A 25390-nucleotide genomic window follows, 5' to 3' on the forward strand; every position below is an offset into this window, starting at 1 on the left:
AAATGTTTTTTTAATATTAATTTAATATTTCACCGAAATTTTGGTAATTTCAACCGAAATTTAATATTGAATAAAATATTATTTTCGGGCAAGTACCAGATTTCGACCGAAATTTTGAAATTTCACGGTCCGAAACCGGTACCGAAACCGAAATTTGAAACCTTGGTTTGCACTAAATAATGAAACTGATCATGGTTTAAATGGAGAAACTACTACATTCTCCCAAAAGTAACGGTTTTTTTAGTCTTGTGAGGATATTGAATCTAAACTAATAAACTCCTCTGGTCTTTTGAGAATATTGGGGCTTAAACATAGATGGGTCTTTTGTCATAATAAAAGTTCAACTACCAAGAAAGAGAGGTGGTTGTGTAATAAGAGATATCACATGATATGTGGCCGAATGAACCAGTATTTTTCAAAAAAAAAAAGAAGAAGAAGTAAGGTACAACCCGATGATCCAAACCTTCTATTTCAAAGGCCCAAATATCATTTCCACATGATGATCCTAACCCTCGGATCTATAGAGAACATCCAATCGGAAAAGTGGGGTATTTTGGGAATACCAAAAGATCACGAGAATTGATTTGGGTTGTGGAGAGAGGTAGTATGGTGACAAAATTTAGCAGGTATTGACCGCATGAGCATAAGAAACTAAGAAAGCAAATCGAAGGCCGGTTCCCGCCGTTTGATGGTCAAGTCTAAAAATAGTCTTTTCGCACTACTTCGAAGATCAACCAAAAAAAATCTAGAGAAGAGAAGAAGAATAAGAAACACAAGACTTCTCAATTCTTCTTCAAAGCAGAAACATCAGAAGTAGAAGGAAACTTGTCAATTCTTCTGTAAAAGAGAGAAAGAAAATCAGTAGCTACCATAGAATTAGAATAGAAGATCTAGATTTTAATCTGAATCTCTACCGATGAAAGGCAAAAGTAAAGGCTCTTTGAGCCTTGGAATAAAGCTAGGGCTTCCGGCTGTCTTCCTCTTCTGCAGCCTTTTTTTCCTCGCTGGACTCTTCGGATCCATGCTCCTCTTTCAGGTATACCTTCATCATCATCCATCCATCCATCCATTTCTAGATTCATTCTCTGATCGATTCAAGCTTTTGTAGGATATCTCTGTCAGCACTCCTCGGCAGAGACTACTTGAAGGGGTGGACGAAGGTGGAGAGTCAGTCTTAGCGATGCATCATGGGAAGACAGGAGACTCTTTGGTCACCGAGATACCCTTTCAGGTTCTAGATTTCTTTCGTTGAGCTTCTTTGCTGAACATTGATGGCATGAATTCGAATTACCATCAGGTCATAGATGTCAGACTGTTTGAACAATTGGTTGAATGATGTTTTCTATTTTATATGTATTTAAAGTCAATATGCATCAAATGGATGTGAGATGGGGATTTGATGAAGAATTTTTTATGAGATATTTAGGGCAATTGAATTTTTTTAGGAGGTAAAGTGAAGATGCATCAAATGGAAGTGAAATGGGGATTTGATGATGAAATTTTTATGAGATACATAGGGTAATTGAATTTGTGAGGAGGTAAGCACTCTACTTGACTGTTTTTTATAAGAGTTATTGAAGCCATAGTGTATTTAGGATTTGAAGAAATTGAGAGAAGTGGTCTTCTGGAGTCTTCCCTATTTTTCCATTTTTCACTTCACATGAAGGTTCAAAACTTGCCATTAGTTAGGAAATTGGTCGAGTTGATGCAGGACAATGTTGATGGGAAATTGCTAAACGCAATAAACGAGTTAATAAAATTCGAAAGAGAGAGATGAAAAGAAAACAGAAAAAATCCCAATACAGACAGAGAGGGTTGAGACAATTTAGGGAGAGGGAGGGAGGGTTTTAGCCTGAGAAGAAGAAAGGAGAGAGTTTTTAACTTTTAGGCAGAGAAGAAGAAAGGAGAATACAAGTGGTGATCATCCTGCTTAGAATGAAACATAGCAATGAATGCAATCTTTATTAGAATAATATCATCTTACCAAACTGATGCAAAGCTAGGAGAGAGGTTTCCTCTACCCTTTGCCTAGTTAAAACTAACTCTTTTCTAGCCAATCTAGGATTTGAACGATCTTCCCAAAACTAGAACTAGATCTAACCCTTAAATCTTAGATCTAGTTAAACCACAATGATCCACGGTAAAATTACTCCAATATGACAATTGGATCTTGTGATCAAATCAATCACTAAATCTGATGGTTAAGTTTAAGTCAATCCGACCATCATATTTAAGCTCATATTCGTTCAATATGATCCTCAAGATGGTTATAGTAAAAGTAAAACTCAACAATCCAAGGGAACTTTAGAAATCAAAATCGCAAGAAACAGAGGAGTTCTTCAAATTCGAACGAGTAAAGAAAGAGAAAAGTATGTTGATATTATCTCAATAGATTGAAAGAAGAGAAGAGATAGAACTCCAGGACATCACACCGTTGGATCTGATGGCTTCAAACTCATAGGAGATCAATAAATCACTTCAAGATCAACTGGAGAGGAAAAGCTCTTACAAGGTTGTGCAAGCAAGCTTTCTTCATTCATATACATAATATATCCAAAACGATGGTTTAAGGCCTACATATATAGAATCACAAAAGGACTTCGACAGAGTTATACTCAACCTAAGTGGGCCCTCAAATCACATACCGTAAACTCTAGAGGATTCCCCCCCGTCAAAAACTCACTAAAATGAAAACTTATCCCTTTCCTACAAAAATAATCCTTCCCCAGCTTAAAAAGTTGTGGGAATTGATTAGCCCTATCTTATTTCAAAACTCATTTATGTGACTTAAGTGATTTAAAAAGAAAGAAACTCAACTGTTAGAAGGGTTTTACCCCCCGGGCAAGATCGCTATACGCAACAGAACTAGAAATCGCATAGAATAAATTTTTTTGATCAATCTTGCCCGTTAAGAACCCAGGGTTTTAGATGATCTCATGGTGATTAAAATAAATACAAAGTGAAGATTTTATACCTAAGATACTGCAGGAAATTATTTGATCTTCTGCTTGATCTACTCCTCGAACGGCCACGATCGTTCTCAACGGCGCAACCTCGCAAGTTGAACCGATGGATTCCTTTAAATTGCTCAAAAGGAAAGAGAAGAACTTTTCTTCTAATTTAGATATTGATCTAAATCAGTACCCTAATGGAAAGCTCGAATTTCTAATGGAGCTTTGTTTTTGTACTTCAAAAACTAGACGATAGAATCTGAGAGAGAGAGAGAGAGAGAGAGAGAGAGAGAGAGAGAGAGAGAGAGAGAGAGAGAGAGAGAGAGAGAGAGAGAGGACGATTTTTGCAAGAGTGCGGGAGACAAATTTTTCCAGTATTCTCTTGATAAAAAACGTCCGATATATCAAATATAATGTGCGGTGTTTCAGTTTTTCAAAATTCCTAAAAAGTCTCTTACAATTCTTATCAATTTTGAAAACTAGTTTTATTGAAAACTAGTTTTATAAAGAATCTAAATACAATGAGAATTTGAGTTAGACAAAAATTCCACAGCTGTGGGACATTTTTTCTCCTCTAAAAAATCTCTTGTTTTATTTATCAACTTGAGTTTGATTCAAAACCAAACTTGTATTATTTCTCTATCTCTCTAGCTTTCCTATTTTCTCTCTTTATTTTTAAATACAATAGTAAAAAATACGAAAGTGTAATGGACGAATTTCGGTGGGGCCCACCCCATTAAATAACCCCAAAAATGTTTTCTCTTTTTTATCTTTCATATTTAGTATTTAAAATAAAATCCCTTCATTCAATAATTAAATACCTCATCCAGTGGCATAAAAGCTCCAACCTTAATAATTCGAAATTCTCAAATTACCCCTTTAGTTAACACTTAACTAAAGTAATATACCATACATGTCCTCGTGGTGTATTTACGGAAAGACTATGTATATCTTTCCCTTGCATCCAATGCAATGGATCCAATTCGTCTGTGCAATCTAATAAATGCGGGTGGAGAATTCCATGTTGGGTGTCCCTTTTAGCCTCGTGGGTTTGTCCTGAGATCCAATACTACCTTAATGTGATCCTCAGAAGAACCAGTGTAAGACCAAAATCCTAGAATGGGCCCACAGGCCAATATGACCCCTCAAGTCAAAGGACATGCAAAGGGTCCTGTCTGGTAGAATAACCTTACTTACTCTTGTCCACGGGCAATTCTAATGTGATCCTGTTCAATGCGCGATCCAATCGCCGCACCCACTCATCTTACTTAGGGTCCACTACCCAGATGACTGAGATAAGCCACCTCACGGCACATGCATGTAGGCAAGACTGGTGTTGGTTGTATATAGGAGGGGATATCAAATCTCGACCCCAATCAGAAATTTTTAAGTTCTGCAAAGAACTGGTGTATCATATCTTCTTGCTCCCTAGGATCTGTGAATCTCTGAGCATGTTTTTTCTACTTTGCTACCTAAGGATGAATATGTGTTGGATAATAAGCACATCACACACATTCGATTAAATAATACTCAATAAATGTCACGAAATAATACTTTTATTGATACACAAATGACAAGAAATATAAAATGTACTGGCTTTTGCGGCATATACTCGAACATCAAATACCCCTACTGGTTTAAAACATTATAAATCACTCCCTATTTAACTTTCTAACTACTAGATGGGGCCCATTCCTTCATTCCTCGTCCCTTCTTCAATTTATTTTCCCTTATCCCCCAATCTAGCTATTGGGAGGCTAGTAATGCCAATATCACTAGTACCAATATCATTATCCTCATCGTCATTCCCTTCACGTTCTTCAATTTCTTGTGGTCCATATGGATTACTTACCTCCGCCATAATAATATTTTTTTTCTCTTTTGTATTCCTCTTAAAGTTTCAAAAGTCAGAACTCTCCGTTTACATCTGATGAGAACTTCTTACATGCCGTCACTTTGCCCTAATACACTGCTAGATGATCTTTTAATCAGGTAATATCTCCATCCGATATACTTTTATTACAAAATATGCACATTTTTTTATTCTGTTGGCCAGACACCAGTGTGCCATAAGCCCATACTAGGTCATCGTTTCTCGTGGGAGCAAAACCAATAGATGTGCCTCCTCCGAAAGGTCCCGTACTTGTCTTGTTCTTTTTAATTTAATTGAAATTAGAAAGAAAAATTAAGTACAAACTAACATGAATTAGAACAAATGCAAATAAAATCTAAAATGTAGTATGTGTGGTGTATGTTGGATATCACTTTTGAATATACACCGTTTTGAAGAAAAGCAAATACTCCTTCACTTCCAAGCCTCGCCTTCGTGAGAAAAACATCCTTTGAAAGTAGAAGAAACGCCTTTTGGAAATAAAAGAAACACAAAAATGAATGCAAATAAACCCAATACAATGACAATAGAAGGATTTGATGGTGTATGACAACTTTGGGGAAAATTGTAGAACAAAGGGAATGAGACCATTTTTTTTCTAACGTTTTAAGTTTGGTTTAGGGCCCTTGAATGGGAAATCTATGGCTCAAGAATCAAGAATAGGATTAAGAAAACAAAAATAATCAAAGAATCTAAAAATAAATTTTTAGATCAAGAAAAAAGTTACTAAAGTAAAAACTGGCCCCAGTAATCAGTAGAGATCTGACTGTTGGACCAGTCTAAAAATTGGTTGTGGGATCGAGGATGATGAGAGAAAGGATGTATCTAAATATCAGACAAATCCAATAGTTGATCAAAGTGTCCTCTCCAATTAAAGTTTTCTGTAGGTTTTCAAATTTTCAAAAACCTATTTTTCAGATAGATCTGATTTTTGATAAAAAATATCTGTCCAAAAAACAAATTGAACCGCTTGTGGTAAGCTTCTTTTGAATCTGTGTTTCTCTGTCATCTTTAGGATGATCGGGAAAGAGCTGAACACTAGGGAAAACCAGTGAGCGTTCTCCGTAGTTTATGTTTTAGCTTTATAATCCAGGGTGGTGAACAAGCTATTTGTTGGTATTCCTAGTGATGAGCTTAGGAGTTCATGGGACATCTATTGCTTCAATGTTCTTCGGGAGGATTTCCAATCCCCCTAGTTCCATTAAGCGGCATTTTGATGGTTCTAGTGTTGGGAACTCGAGTTTGGCTGGGATTGGCCTATTCGGATCCTATTGGTTGCAAGGACTCCAATTAGGCCGAGGTCATCCTGCTTGATGAGGCATCCGACTAAGGTTCGAGTGAAAGATTGATCCTTTGAATCTTTGATCATGGAGGGAGATTAGAGGAATGTGATTAGATGAATGCAATCCAAGGAGGTCTTTCCTTGGAGATTTGTGGAGTGGTTGAGTCCTTTGCATAAGGGGCTATGAAGTTTTGTTTTATCATGTTATATAATCAGTCAATGAGATGGCGGATGAGTTAGTCTGGAGGGGGTTTTAAGAGACTATCTTTTTTATTCCTATCCTCTGGAAGCAATTGTTTGAATAGCCTATCTGAGTTTCATTTTGTGATTTTCCTTTGAGACCATCTCGATCTTCTTATTGTACCTTTTGCTTTCTTAATGAAGCACGCGCGCGCGCACACACACACACACACACACATATTGAGGAAAGTATTCCTAAGCTACACACACACATATATGACGAAAGTATTCCTAAGCTATAGCTTATCTAAGCTATAGCTCAAAAACACATGTGGCCCCACATTTTTTGGGGGATCCAAAGCATTCATTTGGAAGGCCCTTCCATGGATAGGGTGTGTACCAAAAATCAATCCTATAGGATCATCCTAACCCAATCAAAGGTGGAGTGGAAAATGGACAGACACTGTGTGTCCATCTTTCTGCCCATTTTTTCCCTCAACAGATGGCAGAGTTAGGATGATCCTATAGGGCTGAATTTTTGGTACACACCCTATCCATGGAAGGGCCTTCCAAATGAATGCTTTGGATCCCCAAAAAAATGTGGAGCCACATGTGTTTTTGAGCTATAGCTTAGATAAGCTTATCTAAGCTATAGCTTAGGAACACTTTCCTCTCTCTCTCTCTCTCTCTCTCTCTATATATATATATATATATATATATATATATATATATATATATATATATATATATATATAGGGCGATGATATTTTCACTCCCCCTGCCGTACGCATTCGCACCCCTTACAACGTGAACAGTGGCAACTTTAACGCTTTTTGACGTCAAATCACGTCAAAAGGGGAGCGGATGCTTATTGCAGGGGGAGTGAAAATATCATTGCCCTATATATATATATTTATATATATGAGGAAAGTGTAGCTACATGTACAGGTAGCTAACTTAGCTACTCCGTCGGCTTAAAATACAATGGGCCCACGTTGTTTGGGTGATCCAAACCATTCATTTGATAGGCCCTCACATTGATAGGGTGTGCCCTAAAAATCAGCTCCATTGGATCAACCTAACCGTTCAAACTGTGGAGGCAAAAATGGACAGATTTGTGAAGGTTTTTAAACGTCCATTTTTGCCTCCTTACACGTCCATTTTTGCCTCCACAAATCGTAGGGTTGGGATGATCCTATGGAGCTGATTTTTTGGGCACACCCTATCTATGTGAGGGCCCATCAAATGAATGGTTTGCATCACCGAAACAATGTGGGCCCCACTGTATTTTAAGCAGACGGAGTAGCAAAGTTAGCTACCCGTACGTGTAGCTATACTTCTCTCTCTCTCTCTCTCTCTATATATATATATATATATATATATATATATATATATATATATATATATATATATATATATATATATATATGAGGAAAGTGTTTCTGAGCTCGAGCTCAAAAACTCATGTGGCCACACATTTTTGGGGTGATTCAAAGCATTCATTTGAAAGGCCCTTACATGGATAGGGTGCCTACAAAAAATCAGGTCCATAGGATCATCCTAACCCTTCCATTTGTGGAGGGAAAAAAATGGGCAGATCTGTGGAGAAACAATATCAGTCCATTTTTCCCTCCACTTTTTGATGGGTTAGGATGATCATATGGACTTGATTTTTTGTACGCACCCTATCCATGTAAGGGCCTTTCGAATGAATGCTTTGGATCACCCCAAAAATGTGGCCCACATCAGTTTTTGATGCTCGAGCTCAGAAACACTTTACTCTCTCTCTCTCTCTCTCTCTTTATATATATATATATATATATATATATATATAAGCCACCATCACCATACAGAGCTTGTGTTAAAAATTTTGGGGACCTAAGCATGAGAGCACACGCAAACGAAGAGAGAATTTGGTTCACTGAACTTTGCTCTTAGTAAACTTATCTTTGAATGGACCGAACCACTCCAATCCTTTATTAGGTGAACTTGCTCGTGATTTAGACTCAAAATTTACAAACTAGTTAACTATAAATCCATTACAAGAAAGCTTGTTGCTTCTTACACTCTTTATAATTATTTTGCGTACTTGCGTTCTTCCATTGAGAATTTGAAATGATTTATAGAAATTAAGTTGAGATTAAATTTTTCTTAATGCAGGATTGTAGTCCCTTGTTGTACAACATATTCAATCTGTCTAGTAACAAGTTTGGATTAAGTTCTTCTCTGTGGCCAATTCAATGGATTATTTTTTCTTCTCATTTTTGTCTATTATAATGTTTGAAAACAGGTTTTGAGCTGGAAACCTCGTGCACTATATTTTCCTAAATTTGCAACTCCAGAACAATGCCAAAGCATCATTAAAATTGCAAAGACAAGCCTTAAACCCTCGACATTGGCTTTGCGGAAGGGAGAAACTGATGAGAACACCAAGGGAACAAGAACAAGGTAATTTTTTTATCTATATTTTTAGGGCATGCTATATCATATGCTAAGTGAGGAAGGAACATCCTTTGTCCCATTGATTTGCCCAAGTGAAGGGAAAAGTCTGACATGTCAGGTATAGGTTCCATCCAATTTGTCATTGAAGGGGAGGATGATGCTTCTTCCCTGGGGAGAAAGAGATTAACCTTGTACATTGTTGTTATGAAGCAAAGTTGATTTTCACATAATGCTGCATTCTCTGAGAGGAATAATACCTACATTTGTTGAATGCAAATTAATATGGATTGGATGGTTTCTAGAAGATATCAAGTGAACAAAATTTATGCAAAGTGAAAACCATTGATAGCAGTTCTTTTAGTGGTCATCAAAATTGCCTGGAAATCTGGGAGTACTCTCGCATACTTTTGGATTTAATACTTGATACCTAGATTTTGTTATTCTAATTCTCCTTTTTGTTTTCTTTGCTGATTTGCCATCTTCAGTGAACTTAAAGAATTTAATAATTAGTGCTAAACCTTTTATCATTTGGAAGAAGAGCATACCTTCATTTTTCTTGCTATTTATCAAAGTGTATCAATTCTCTTAGGCTTTGTTCATTTTGGATTTTGAGAATCGATTTTGAGTCCAAACCTGATTATTGGACTCAAAATTGAATTTAATTTCGAGACCAATGATCAGTTTTGGACTCAATTTTGCGTCCAATAATGAGTTTTGAACTCCAAATCGATTCTCATAATCTAAAACAAATAGGGCCCAAGTTCTTTCTGTGATTCACTTTTCTAGATAATTTCAGATATCTTGCCGTGTCTATTGTTCCACTTTCAGTAATTGGGCCTTTTCTGTAAGATGGGTTAGAGATCCTAGTAATTCCCCCCTTTTCTTTAAGATGGGCTAGACATCCTTGAGCTACCGAACCGTGTTAAGGGAAATCACCTTCGATCCACAACTTAGTGACTCTTAGTTGAGAAAATAACTTCTGCCGCATCAGAAAGATAGAATAATTATGCAATAAGGGTCAGAGAACCCTCCCCACCTATGCTCGCCTTTCGAGGGGCAGAGTTATTTGCAGAGTTATTTCCACGAAGAATTTTACTACTACCATCAAAATTCAGCTTAATCCAACCCTCGTTGTGGAAGGGAACTATGCACTAACCGAAATCTATCCCTCACCTCACTAACCTTCTTCACTATATCTTATGCTCGTATTCTTTACATGGTATCATAGCAGGCCAATCTAGATCAATATTAACAAGCAATCTTCATTACATTCATCTTTCTTAAAGATATTCCTTTCTTCCCTTTCAATGTCCTTGAAAACCAAAACCACTAGCTCTTCTTCTCCTCCGTACCTTTTATTCCATATTTTTCACGTATTATTCCTTTCCTTCACTTCCTTTCTTTATTCTTAAAAAAAACTCAGATCACTTTGCTCCACCCAAGGACTTCACCATTAGGTTGCCTAGGGGTTCCTTCTCTTAATCACACGAATTATCTCATTTTCCTTATTTCTTTGTTTCCCTCTTGCTAACATAAGCCTCAACAAAGTGAGGTGCATGTTAGCAAGACTCTTTTAAGTTCTTTATTTTGTTTCCAATGGGCCTATCATTCTTCACTTTAAAACAGGTGCATTTTAGCCCATACTTGGTCAACAACTCACCAAGGAAAAACCATGTTCATACGGGCATGTCAAATGTGTTTTTGATTAACTCGACAGGCCAAAACTGAGTCAACTTGGGTGAGTCCAATCATTGAATTTGCGAGTTTTTAAAAATTAGTTCAAATTGAATCTGGATATCAAAATCAAAACCCATGGAATGGCTAGTAACTAGTTTGAGTTTTGTGCAAATTGATGAAACTTCATTCCTTCCTAAATATGCATGGGTTAAAGGAGTAATAGTTTCTTTAGTTGAATCTAAATTGTTGTATGGTGGTTTTGGAACTTGAATAAGTTGCTTCATAAAGTGCTTTTTATTAATGGAACTCGCACAATGCCATCGGTTGCATCTAGAGTGAGTTTTCCCTAAAAAAATCGCTGATTTTGATGAGATTCATTAAACATCATCAGGTGGATCAAATCATGGTTTTAAATTTCGGCCGAAATGTTTCGTTTCGACCGAAATATTTCGGTTTCGGTGGAAAACAAAACGAAATTCACAGTGAGTGGGAAAAGTACCAAACTTCGTCGAAACGTTTCGGAAATTTCGGCCGAAACGTTTCGTTTCGGTTAAATTTCGGTGAAACGTTTCGGTGAAATTTCGGTGAAATTTTTACAAGATTTTGTCCGAAATTTTGTACCGAAACCGAAACCGAGATTTAAAACCTTGGATCAAATCATGTCTTGGCTTCCCATGGAGTCTTACAGATGTGTTTGAACTTTGAAGAATTATTGGCTAGATTAGAAGGCTTTTAGGCGCAGTTGAATCACTTACGGAGAGAGGCAAATGTGGACGGAAGATAGATTACCGAAGGGATGGCTACTACAGCTCTTGATTAGAGACCATATGCAGTTAGAGTTGTAAGGCTAGATTTTAAAATGTAGCAATTGCATATTCCTTTCTTGTGCCTCATCATCTCAATTGGGACTGTTTTTTTTTTTTTTGAAAACTGACGCATTCCATTAATATCAAATTAGCATTCAGGGCCAGGAGTCCCAACCTGCTTTACAAAATATTAGATAGAGGCCCTAGCATACCCAAAACCAATACACAGAAGAAGAAAGTAGTAGTGACAAGTTAATAATCCAAAATACTCAATCCTTTCTTATGCAGTAAGGATTATTACAGACATGAGACTATTTTTGAGTCGTTCCTTTCGGCTCCAGACTTAGCTAGGCTGTCGGCCACCTCATTTGCAGATCGTCTTCGATGTTCAATTCTCGGATAGAGTACCCTTATCAGATCCAATATTTCTACAACCACTTCCTGTACCTTCCAAGGTCCCTTTGAGAGGCCAGAGGCCAGAGGCCCAGGCCACAGCATTTGTGGAGTCGCCTTTCACAATTAGGGGTCGCTAGTTATTCTCAAATGCCCACCGCAATACGAAGAGTAGAGCTCTGATTTTCGCCTCGTTGGCATCACAAATACCAGCTGGTGCAGAATATGTCATAATCGTTGAAGCGGAAGAATTTCTAATGATTCCCCCACTACCCGCCTTCCCTGGATTGCCAAGGGAGCATCCATCGAAATTGAGTTTCAGCCACCCATTTGGTGGTGGAGTCCATGTAGGTTTATGCTTGGTTCTGATAGTTTTGTCCCATATAACCGACCACCAGTTCCTTATAAGATCACCCATCCCATACGGATTTTGCCTCTTTGACTTTGTCCATGAGACCAATTCCACTTTTATGTCCGATGCCAGGCGACTGCAACTTCTACTTTTTTCTTCAAAGATGCGTCTGTTCCTCTCCTTCCAGATATTCCAAGTTATAGCGTAGGGGAAGGTCGCCCAAAGCATTCGACTTGTGACACTGAAAGGGCCAGAACACCATCCAAGGTACAGGGTGCTGATAGATTCGGAAGATACCCAAGAAATACACAAAGCTGCAATTGCTCTTACCCATAGCTGGTATGAATATGGGCAATGCGGCATGAGATGATCCAACGTTTCCTCGTGTTGTTGACAGAGGATGCACATACTAGCTAGGCTGAATTGTCTTTTCTTCAGGTGGTCACAGGTATTTATTTTCCTATGGATCATCGTCCACCCAAAAGCAACCACCCTTGGGGGTGCTAAAGATTTCCAGATCCACCTAATTGGGGATGGTTGTCTGTGGACCCCGATCCTAGACAGGAGGGGGACAAGCCCCTGGAAGTCTCTAGATCATCCACGTGAAGGAGAGCTCTACCAAGGAACTCTAAAAAAGAATGCATCTCACAGCATGAGTGGCGATGTAAAGTGAGATACCTCTCAATTCGGGGACTAGCCCGGATTCGAGACGTACCTTAAACAAAGAAGAGTTGCCATCCAAAGAAGTAGGCCCTGGATCCCATACTATGCTCTGTTGCAACGGATAACCAGAGATATAAAAGAAGGTTCGTGCCTGGTTACGAATTTGGAAGGTCCGAAGAGCACCTCATCCGCCCAAGGTGCAAACACTTGGTCTCTTATGCTATTTATTTATTGATTTTGAAGAGTTTTGGGCGAAAGTCATGTGAAATGGGAACATATATCTCCAAGAAGACGTCTATCTAATCATGCATGTCTTAGAGATGAATAATAAGCACACGCAAATAAATGAGAGAAGTGTCACCTAAGAATAGCTAGGTTATGAGTGTCATACCTAATTGGTGTCTAAGTTCTGGTGAGCAAACACATGCATGCTACAGCTAAAGGTATAAGGTCTGTACATGAAAGTAAGAAAACACAACAAAACACACAACATAACACAACTCGACTCCACACACGACTTGACACGACAAACCCTAAACTCTAATGTGATACTTGACTCGGACCAAGATGCCATCCATTTTGGCTGCTCTACGTATGCCGGCCTCGGGAAGAATCAGAAGTAATGTAGTTCGATGACCTATTCTAAACTACGATGCCTAACCATCTAAGACCGCTATCCTAGACTCAAACAACTAAACCTGACTAGTTTTTAAAGCTTCTTGTACAATTGTTTAAGTTCAAGTGAATTGTAATTTTTAGGACTCTCTATATACCTTAACTAATGCAAGTTGGTTAGCCTTAAGCTAATGCAGGTGGGCCCTACATCTTATGTGTAACTAGGCTGTGCATCCTAAGAAAAACCATGGGATAACTAAATGTTTCCTAGTTTAGTCATCGGTTCGACTAAATGTCTAACCGACCATGACTCGAGGCCTCCTAACTCTAAGGACACTCACACGACAAGACACATCATACCAATACAATCAAGACAGACTCCTAACTCTAAAACACCCCAAACATCTAGGACAGACTCCTAACTCTAGGGGAAGATCTTTTTGAAAGGGTTTTGAAGAATTTTTATATTTTTGGAAGGTTTGAAATGTTTATTTTGAAAGGTTTTGCTGGACCTGGGATAAAGATCCCAAGCTGCACTACGTACCTCGTGGAAGAGGATCAAGCCAATGTAGTTCGGAACTGACTTTCCTAACTACTCCTAATGACTCGAGACTTTTGAGAATGCTTTTGGTTTTTCAGATGTTTTTGGATTTTGAATTTCCAATTGTTTTTGATGTTTTTTATTCAAGAGGACAGAATCCTATCATCATAAAGGTAGGACAGACTCCTGATATCTCGCAAAGGTTGGATAACATCCTATGCTTTGCGGGAGATTGGACAGAATCACGACTCTGCAAGGGTTGGACAACATCCTATACCTTGCAAGGATTGGATAAAATCAAATGACTTGATGAAAGGTTGGACAGAATCCTAACCCCTATGATGATAGGACTGACTCTTGAAAGACTGACTTGTTAGCTAAGGACAGACTCCTATGCTAATAGACTGACTCATAAACTGATAACTCTGAGAGGAGTACTAATAAGACAAGGCATGTCTTCTAAAAAGGGGAACAACTATAACCAATGAGACAAAGCCGGTCTCCTATGGGGGAAACAATTAACTCTAATGAGACACTGAGTATCTCCTATGGAGGGCTCCAAGTATCCTTATCATTGCCCTTGCGACGATAAATGGAATTGGCAATTAATGGACCAAGTTGGTCTTCAACTAGTAGGGGGTACAACTTATGAGACTCAGATAGTCTCCTAAACATGACTCACTAGGGAGACAAAACTTGTCTCTAAAGGATATGGCTATTCTATACGAGACATAGCTTGTCTCTTAGAAAGGGCTCTAGATGACTCTTTCATTGCCCTCGCAATGAGGAGGAGAATCTAATTATTTAAAGGTATCTAAAAGATTAGGCAAGTCTTCCAAATTAAAGAGGGGAGTGCTATTTGGACTGAGCAAGTCCCCCAAGGATGGGCTTGGGCTAACGCCTTCATCGCCCCCAACTAATATCATTATAACTGATAAAGATAACCAGGTAAGGATGATATCTCTAAAACCTATAAAGGCATATGAAACACAACAGTTTAAATCTGTGTATCTGTGTACAAATATCAATGCCTATCAACATCATAACACTAGAATAAAGCCCTTGCAAATATTATTATCCACTCATCTATTCAAACAGTAACCTTACCAATGACATGATATGTAAGTAAACTAATTATTTAACCTGATAAGCAGAAAAAGAACATAATAACTCCACTATCAAGATAGTAATACAAGCATTATCTCCCTGATACCACTTCGAAACAATTGCACCACAATAATTATATTTTCAAAAGATACACTAATTTATCCTGTCTTTTATTCAATCATCCCTTAATTATCATTATAAAAGAAATTTTTAAATCAACTTCTAGATAATCATTTCCACAAAACAGCAAACTGAACTTGTGTAATTATTACATGATTGTGTGAGCAACAACAAGCACTAATAGATAATGCCTTCGTTATAACACTACCCTGTCTATGCAATTGTAGCTAAATCATCTTGTCTTTCACTATTATTATACTCTGTAGAATATGACTAACCTTATATAACCATTAAAAACATGAATGACTACCTTTCTATCTAGAAACAAAGGTATACAATCCACTCCATTAGGACAGGTACTCTATCATTTCACTTCTTGCAGTTCGAACAATAAAAGACTAGCAAATTGTATTGTCATCATTAAATTTCATACAACAGATCTACAAAATAACTAGTACCAACTATAAATCAATGATATTAACAACATGACATATTATTACCACAACTAATCAAAACCTTGCCTTATTGTCTACAAATTTAATTTTTCGATTAAGACAACCTTTTAAAGTTAAAAATAGTCACCACTAGGATCAATGTGCAGCCATTAAACCAATGTTTGTGTGTACTCACCTTGCCTTTTATTATTTAAAGGGCTGCTAATATATCAAAGGAAAAAAAAATGGCTGTCAAAATCACATCTATAAAAGGGCTGTCATTACCAAAATGGAAAAGAGGTTGCCATTATCAAGAGGAGAAGAGGGCGGCCATTATCAAGAGAAAAAGAGGGCTGCCATTATTAAGGTAATGGCTGCTACCATCAAAATGAAAAGGGGGTGTCATTACCAAAGAGATGAGGGCTGCCAATATCAAAGAGGTGAGGCTACCAATATCAAAGATGTGTGGGGGCTGAAATCATGGTTCAAGACATGGGGCATGATAACATTCTTGTATATAAGAAAAATGATATCTGAATTCTCTGAATCCAAATAATCAAGGAATGGTCACAATGGATATAGAAAGGCACATTACACATCCCAGGCCTAATTGCCAGTTGAGTACAATAGTTAATCATATCAACTCACTCATTCGACATAGGGTAAAATTCATGGTTAATTGCCACATGTTAACCACACAAATGAAGAAGTTCTCCAAATTCAGTTTTACCTTTTCAGATTATCTTAGATTGAACCAAAGAACACAGAGCAGACAGTACATAAAAGAATATTGAAGCTATAGTGACTTTCATTTCAAATGAAAATTTTGAATACTAAACAAATTAAACTAAATTAGACTAAAACTCTTTAATGACTATCTGTCCAACTTTTATGAGTCACAAAACTATTTTTAACTAAACAAACCAAAAGAAGCATAGATTCACACAGACACCACAAAATTCTACGAACAAAACCTTTCCGTATAACAATTTCACATTCAAAGCTAGAATTTACACTAAAAAAAATCTTTTCTAAAAAAAATGAAGAAGATCATACATATGTTTTTATCTCAAATACATATTCTAGCTTGATTTATAAACATGCACTTTTATATCTTATAAATGAAAAACTAAGAAAATTTACAGAACACAAAAATCATGAGATCACATAGAAGCCAGCACTTATCTAAAATATATAGATTTTTGAATGATGATACTTACCTTTTCTGTAGTGTTCTTTCAGAAAATCTACCTTGAAACGATGATCCTTTTCTTCTTCTCCTTCCAAGAGGTGCCGGAGTTGATCAACGGTGAGTGGCCGGAGCTCTTGCTCCTCCCTATAATCTGTTCGAAACACTCTCTAAAATTCCCCTTTGAAAACTCTAGATCTTCTCCTTGCATATATCAAGAAAACTGCCGGAGGTGAAAATTAGGGCCGAGGAATGTAGATCGGATAGCGGCGTGAATAACTAAAAAGGAAAATGGTGACTGGCTGAAGAATGTGACCGGAATTCATGGAGATCTGCCGGATTCCGGGCAGATTTCGCCGGAGAAGATGAACATGAGGTTAGGGTTTCAAAAGGATTTCTAGATCTCTCTCTACATTTATCACTCTCTTGATTTTTCTAAAAAAAATAAATGAAAGGATCTTGCGAGGATTGAATCAGATCTTGATTATAGAGGAGAAAATGAAGAGGCTATGGTTATAAATCTAAGGGTTTTTCTTGAACCTAGGGTTTAAGATCATGAAAGGGAGAAATAGAGGGAGCACAAGCTAATAGTAGAAGAAGAAGGGGCCATGGCCAGAGGTTTGCCGGAATATGACCGGAGTACGGCCGGAGAAGAAGAGACTTGACCGGAGTAGAAGTTTGGGTTGGAGATTTGGGGATTTTGCTCTCTCTTTCTCTTGATTTTTAGAAAATGAAAATTCCCCCTAAACTAATGGCTTAAGATGGTATTTATAGGCAAAGGGGATGTTGATATCAGCACTACTATCTTTGATAAGCGCACTATGGGCGGAAAAAGTGATGGGCGCACAATAGAATCGTGTCCTATTCGGCTCTGGGTCTGCCTCATCCAGGATAATCCACCCCCCTTCTGCGTATTTACACTACGGTCCTCTCTCGGCTCGTTCGCTAGGCAAACACGCTCGGATTTCGACGAAATTTTGCAGGGACCTTGGTAGGATCCTACCCTAGCTTAGGGTGAATTTTGGGACCCTAATTCATTCATTTGATGGGGTTTTGCACAAAATTGGAAGGTTTATGGCACGGTCAAAATGGGGTGTCTACAGTGTCCAACATTTAAGGTCATAAAGAAAGATTTTGCACTGAAATCTCCATTGGATGCCGGAATCCAAATTCGCTCATCATCCTTATGTCGTGAATAATATGTATTCTCCAACATCGAAAGAAGCCTCTGTGGGTTTTGGATTTCCCCCTCCTTAAGGTTCCGGCATAAGCGGATATCCCAAAAGCCTCTGCCTCCCTGACCTTCTCTGATTAGGTAATCTGAAACCGTTGCTTCAGGAGATATGGCAATTATGAATAATCTTGGAAATCCCATGCTTAGCAATGACTGACCACACCAAGGTCCAACCAGAATCGCACGTTTGTTCCTTTACCCACATTGTAACGTATTCCTTGTTCGAAGTCTTCCTTGACAGAACAAATAGATTTCCAAGCTCTCGATCTCTTCCCTCCCGAAGGTTTCTTAATATTCCAATCCCCCCATTTTGATCCATATTTCACCCCTGTCACCTTTTGCCATAGTGCTGATTTCTCCACACCGTATCTCCATAACCATTTTCCAAGTAGAGATTTATTACGCATTCTGAGCTTGCCAATGCCCAGGCCCCCATTCCGTTTGGATTGTGTAATTTTGTCCCTACTGATTAGATGCTTCATCTTCTTTGACTTACCATCTCCATCCCATAGAAAGTTCCGCTGTAATCTTTCAATACTCAATGCTACGTTGACTGGAATTTTGAACAGAGACATGAAATACATCGACATGTTACAAAGAGCTGCCTTTATTAATGTTATTCTTCCCCCAAAAGAGATATACTTCTTCTTCCATATTGCTAGCTTTCTCTCAATTCTTTCTACCACCGGGTCCCACTGGGCAGCCAACGGTATGCCAAATCCCAAAGGCAAGCCTAGGTAGGATACAGGGAAGGTCCCGGCACTACACCCAATTAGCGATGCCTATCTTTGAACCTCACTCTGGTCCATGTTAATTCCCAGGAGCATGCTTTTGCTGAAGTTGATTTTAAGCCCCGAGGTGACCTCAAACCACTTAAATATCTTTATTATATTTGGGATTGCCTGAGAGTCATTATGAAGAAAGACCAGCGTGTCATCCGCAAATTGGAAATGAGTGATTTCCTCGCCTGACGGACCAGATTGCAGCCCGCGGATCAGTCCGATTCGGTTCGCGTCAGTTAGCATCTGACTAAGGGCCTCGACCACCATTATGAAGAGGTATGGTGCTAGTGGGTCCCCCTGACGGATACCCCTGGACACTTTGAAAAATCCTTCCGCTGAGCCATTGATAAGTATGGAGAAAGAGTTAAATGATATAAGCGATCTAACCCACTGCCTCCATTTTAGCTCGAAGCCCATATTTTCTTGTATAAAATCAAGGACATCCTAGTCGACGTGATCGTAGGCCTTTTCCAAGTCAATTTTAAAAATTAAACCCGAACTGCCACTTCTCTTCACCGAGTCAATAAGTTCATTGGCAATTAGAATTTAGAACACCATGCAAGATTTGCCTCGATTCAACGAAGGCTCCTTGGAACTGTGATATAATATCTCCCATAATATTTTTCACTCTTCTTGCAAGTAGCTTAGCTACAATTTTGGGGATATTGTGCATGAGACTAATAGGGCGAAAGTCCTTGATCTCAATAACGCCTTCTTTTTTAGGGATTAGAGCAATGAAGGTTGCTTTTGCTGCCTCATTGATAATGCTCCTTTAATGGAACTCTTGGAAAAAAGCCATAATGTCCCCCTTGAGGATAAATTGTTGGAAGAATGCCATTGGAAAGCCATCCGGACCCCGTGCTTTGTCCCCAACCGTTGAGAAAATAGTTTGCTGTATCTCCTCTTCTGTGAAGTTCCAATCCAGCATTAGTCTATGGGTATAAGTAATGCACTTGAATTGAATGCCGTCAAGCTTCAAACGCCATTCCAAGGGTCTTGAGTATAAGACCGAGTAGAATTCCATAATTTTAGCTTGGATGAGGTTGAGATCTTCTAATATGGAATCTCCAACTCTTAAACAATTAATTGAGTTGATTCGCCTTCGTGCATTGGCTGATTGGTGGAAGAATTTAGAATTTATATCTCCTGCTTTAAGCCACAAAGCGTGAGATTTTTGTCTCCATCGGATCTCTTCTCTGCGTACAATCGTTTCGTTTTCCTCCAAAAGTTTTAAACGATCAAATTTTTCCTCCGCTGATAACGGCCCATTCTCCTCTCTGTTCTCCAGATTGGTTAAGCTATTTGATATCTCCTCCCTTTTTCGAGAGGTATCTTCATCCACGACCTTTTGCCATTCTTTGATTTTAAGTTTCAGTCCCTTTAATATTTGGCAGAGGACGTATCCATTCCGGCCTGCGATTTCAATTTCATTCCACCATAGCTTGACCTTGTCTTCGAAGCCTTTTACCTCCAGCAGGTCCAAATCAAACCTAAACGGTCGTGACCCCCCAGAGAAATTGCAAATATCCATAGTGATTGCATTGTGGTTGGACAGGGACCTTGGGAGCTCCTTCTGAGAAATTAAAGGGAAGCATTGTGGTCGGACACGTGGCTGCCACATGGCAGTTGGGCCAGCCTTCGTCTTTCCAGCAGTTTCTAAGTCGCAAGAGTTTGCCGATCTAGTTTCCGGTGACTTCCTCCGCCTCTTCCACGCCTGAACTTGTGCCGGTGAACATACCTCCAGTCGGCAATCCTTAGGCCTGTGGGATTCCCAAAAATCTGACCCAAATTTTTTGGCTCCTTGCTGGTAACCCGGGTTCCATTCTTTAAGAGATAATAAATAAGGACCATATGCTTTTCCCCTCAATCGCATTATCTTAGTAGCCATTTCTTCCTCCTCAAACATAAAAAGGACTTCATTAGAGTCAAGAATGGATGGTTTAGGTAGAGTGGGGAGATCCCAAAACCATTTAGCCCAATTCCATAGATCTTCAAGGTTCCACACAGATTGCTTAAGTCTTCCAATCATGCATGATTTTTAGATCTGTTGCCTTTTATCAACTTCCTTGCCAGATACCAGGACCCCCGGTATTCCATCGCTCATGATAACTGATGTTTCCCCAGAGTCTGGCCAGATCTTCTCCTCCTTCGAATTTTGGTTTTGTAAGGCTTCGTTCTTGGGTCTAGATGGCACAACGAATCGACCACTTTTTCCACTGTTGCATCTTTGACAAACCTTGCGCCATTTGAAGTTCTGATAGTTGCATGCTACACATCCCCAATCCCCTCGTCTGAGATATCCCTGAGTTTGGGTTACAATGCCTTTGCGCAATATCCTTTTTCTTTCCATTGTGTTCTTCCTCTCCTTTTCTTCTTCTCCCGCTTCTTCCCTTCGCCGGAGATCCGCCAGAGAGTGAGACGACGGAGAGTAGGCCCTACATAATTATATTTATATAAATTGCATGTAAAATAATTGGGACTTTTGTAAATGAAGCAAATTCACCAGCCATTTGATTCGCCTCACAGAAGGTATGGCAAAGCCTTCCATCCTTGGAAAGAAGATAGAAGGTGATGCAATCATTAAACAGCAGCTCTGGATTCCATGACAAGCTCTATATTAGCTAAGAGAGTTGATCATGTCCTTTGACCCTCCCTCTATCCAAAGACTGGCAGAGTCCATTTGAGTTGCCATAAGTACACCTGATTTTAAGGCTAGCACATCAGAGATGTTACTGGTTAGAAAGGAAATGTAAAACCAGAAATTAACTGCCCAATTGATAAGTCTAATGTTGTTCGCCAAATTCAAAAGTCCTAGGTTAGTCCCGAATCAGTTTTTTTCTTCAACTTGACTATGTTCTGATGTTATTTCTTGCCTCTTCTTTCTTGGGCTTCATTTCCTCCAGCAATACTAAGACAAGTTTACTCGAGCTGAGCCTCAATTATGCTAGTAATGAAGTAATTCCCTGTGTGCCAATATTTGTTTGTTTTTCATATTATCCTTTTCTTTCCGGCAGTGAATGTGAAGTCTAATATCTTTTGAAGGTTTTGGATTTCAAGTCTGGTGGTAAAAAATAAAGCCAATTTAGACCAATGTCCCGTACAGGTTCTAATTTTGTTTTGCTTCTTTTTATTGCACAAGTTTTGACACATATCATTGAAGGTAAATTTGAATTGCCTGTGAAGAAGTGCCATCTCTCAGCTGTTTAATATCCTTGGTTGAATTTACCCTTTCATAGGCTTCAATGATTTCCTTGGTTGAGTTCATTTTTTGTTTTTTGTTTCATTTTTCCACATCCCTTCATTATAATCAGTGCTACATTGGAGGTACTGAATGCCATAATATCTGAAATTATCTTATATCTTCTACAAATTTTCATATAATATTGATTCGTTCCATCTTGTATAAATTGATCATTGTTAACTTATTCATTTCCTGGAAACAGTTCAGGCACATTTATCAGTGCATCTGAAGATGAAACGGGAACCTTGGACATTATTGAGAAAAAGATTGCAATGGCTACAATGATTCCAAGGTCCCACGGAGAGGTATGTTACTTGAAAATTTTTATTTCATAAGAATGGCCTATCATGGTAACTTAGTTTTTTTCTAATGGTAATCATGGTAATTTAATTATTCCAGTCTTAGCACTTATCAAATTCATTTTATTTATTTATTTTGTTCTTTTACTAATTTAGAAGAAAAAAGAAGGAAATGAAAAAGCACCATCTAAAAGACATGCATTATTATGCATTATATAGGTATTTTATGCCTAAGTGGTTGAGTCACTGTTAAGTATAAAATATTCTAAGCATTATCCAAATATCCATGATTTTTATGCACTTGCAATAAATAGCTCGGGTCTTTAATGCCAAAAAGGTGATATATCTTGGGTGGTACCAATAGGTATCTTCATTGGCAACTTTTTGATCCATGATTTTCTTTCTTGACCGATGGTTATATTCTTTGAACAGCTCTCACAATGTGCTGCTATGTATAGACTTTTAAGGCATAGATAGATCTGCTTGGGCATAGTCATACTCATGGTTTCTATAATTGAAAATTGTAACTGAACCATTGGAGTGTGGATTGAATCGAATTCTAGAATTAGATATTTCTATAATTGAAAATTGTAACTGAACCATTGGAGTGTGGATTGAATCAAATTCTAGAAGTAGATCCTAAGGCGTAAGTTTCTGCTCAAATTATCTAAAAGATGGCAAGCTAGTAAACTGGAAAAAAAACTACTGGAGTAATTGGAAGAAAATAATGTTCCAATCATTTCATAATAATTCTAAACACTTAGATAACTTGCGGATAAAATAAAAATAATTATCAATTCACAATTTCATTTATCAATTCACAATTTCATATCATACCCATACATATACTACTTATAATATATCCTGTGTTTTATGGATTCGGATTCGCGTGTCAAGATCCGGCACTGATTTGAGTTGTGGGATTCGGCAAACCCCAAAAAGTAGGATTCATTGATTTTGTATTTTTTATTAACTAAAATAATATAAAATAATTTTTAAAGAAACAACGATGTGTCGGATTCACCCAAAAAAACAGTATTCGTGCAGGACACTGCTACGACAAGAATCTGATTGCATCCCACCCGAATCCATGTCCGATTTGTGTGCGCAACGTGTCGACACGAGTTCGGAATGGGTCGGGGGCAAAGAAGCCATGCAACACAGAATCTATCAGACATTCAATATAGTTTTATGTTACATTGTCTCATTCTATTTATCAATTAAAAAATTTTCAAAGAACCAAAGTCGACGGAAATACGATGCATGGGCATGCTAGGCTAAGAATAGTAAAGTTGTACTTTCATGCTTGTTTTGATCCTGAAAAGCAACTTGAACATGAAGTCTTTGAAGTTTGAGCAACAGTTCTGAGAAATCTAAGTTCCCAAGTGATGGATATTTACTTCCCCAAACTTACAGAGGTTCTCTCTCTCTCTCTCTCTCTCTCTCTCTCTCTCATTTGTGTGAAAGGACCTTAAATGTCAACATTAGAGCTAAAATTACTCTCATATAACTTCTAGTAAAACAAAGATTAATGTTCAAGGATATTCTCATAATTATTGGAGTAATAAGGGTATACTTGTAATTTTATCTTATTACATGAATGTAATCGCGATTAGTGTTTGGTTGTTTTTTTTTTTTTTTTTTTTTGCGTGGGGTGGGGTGGGTGTGGGGGGAGGGGTCGATCTAATACTCCACAACCCTATTTTCTTGTCTTCTTCCTCTCTTCTCCCTCTGCTCTCTTCTTGCATTTTCTCATTGCTACTTGGTATCAGAGTGATTACGATCAAATTGTAGCATGTTTTTCTCTATGATTTCTGGACATGGACATGAGTGTCGCGGGTCGACACAGGCACAAAGTGTCGGACACGGAAAATCCCCAAAATTTAGAAACGGGGACACGGCTAAAATAGAAAGTCTATATAATCTTGATTTGTGTATATAGATTTGTGTGCTGAGTTTCAACACGAATATAGGGCGTCTGACATGGCTAATCCCTAAAAATATAGAAATAGTGGCACATCCATACACGCGCACACATATAAAGTTACCTACATTTGTTGTAGACATTTAAAAGTGTTGAAAAGAGTGTTGACAAGTGTGGACACGGGAGTCGTGTCGGACACGACACGACACGTATGTCAACAATAAATTCAAAGTGTCGGCCAAATCATAGGTTTTTCTTATTGTTTTCCTATGATTTGGCTGACACCTTGAATTTATTGCCGGCACACGTGTCGTGCCGTGTCCGACACGACACCCGTGTCCACATGTGTCGACACTCCTTTAGACACTTTTATGAGTACTGCTAGAAGTGTCGGTAACTTTATATGTATGTATGTGTATGAATGTGACACTATTTCTAGATATTTAGGGGTTTCCATGTTAGATACCTCATATCCGTGTCGGAACTCGGCACATGAATCCATGTCCACAAATCATGATTATATGTACTTTCTATTTTAGGCGTGTCCTCGTTTCTAAATTTTTGGAGTTCGGCGTGTCCGACACTCCGTGTCCACAAATCATAGCTGTTTTCCCTTATGCATGAAATGGTGACATTATCATGCTGTAGGCTGACATCAACAGCCGTACAACTATGCATAGCCGAGAATTGATGCAGGCCGATAGAGCATGATTTCGCAAGGTGTGGTATATTTTTGAGAATTATTTGAGAACGTTTGGATGTTTTTTGAGTTGTTTTCTCGGAAAATTCAAAAAATTCAGTTTTGATAGAACTGATGTTATTTGCTCAATCAACGGTTTAGAGGAAAAATGGTGAAGTTTTGGTGCGGATTAAAAATCCTGAGGCATAAAAAATGATCTCACGGGATTTGGAGAAGTGTGGAGAGAGTTGTGATATTTTCCCCTTATCTATTTTGCCACACCTTTTTCGATCATATGTCGCAGTAAGGCGACCAAATACCATGGATCCTGTCCAGGGTGTGACAGAAGCCTGTTTTGTAGTCAATTAGGGTTCGTTGAGTTGTCAGATGACCAAGACGTCCACTCGTTTGGGTTCTAAGATTGCCAGTAAGACTATCTAGGTTTCGAGAAATGGATTTGGTGTAATAGGGATAAGTGATACCCCTAATATCATGATCATCACTGTTAAAATGGATGGAACGAACTAATTGAAGTGCTCTCAGTCGGCCTAAATTTACATCAGTGGACGAAGAAGGTTAGTCTACGTA

General features: G+C 38.3%; 1 protein-coding gene across 1 annotated transcript in view; it reads left to right on the forward strand.

The window, feature by feature from the left end:
• The first annotated feature begins 453 nt into the window (after nucleotides 1-453).
• The window catches only part of LOC143875717 (2-oxoglutarate (2OG) and Fe(II)-dependent oxygenase superfamily protein), a 37995-nt gene continuing 13058 nt past the window's right edge, over nucleotides 454-25390 (forward strand). Inside the window, exons 1-4 of the mRNA XM_077377318.1 lie at nucleotides 454-1036; nucleotides 1109-1231; nucleotides 8595-8752; nucleotides 22103-22205. Of these exons, the coding sequence (XP_077233433.1) occupies nucleotides 917-1036; nucleotides 1109-1231; nucleotides 8595-8752; nucleotides 22103-22205 (504 nt within the window). The 5' untranslated portion in view covers nucleotides 454-916. The remainder of the gene's footprint in view (nucleotides 1037-1108; nucleotides 1232-8594; nucleotides 8753-22102; nucleotides 22206-25390) is intronic.

The sequence above is a fragment of the Tasmannia lanceolata genome, unplaced genomic scaffold, assembly GCF_043159265.1.
Source record: "Tasmannia lanceolata isolate RefF3 unplaced genomic scaffold, GAP_Taslan_0.1 ptg000004l, whole genome shotgun sequence".
Taxonomy (NCBI): Eukaryota; Viridiplantae; Streptophyta; class Magnoliopsida; order Canellales; family Winteraceae; genus Tasmannia; species Tasmannia lanceolata.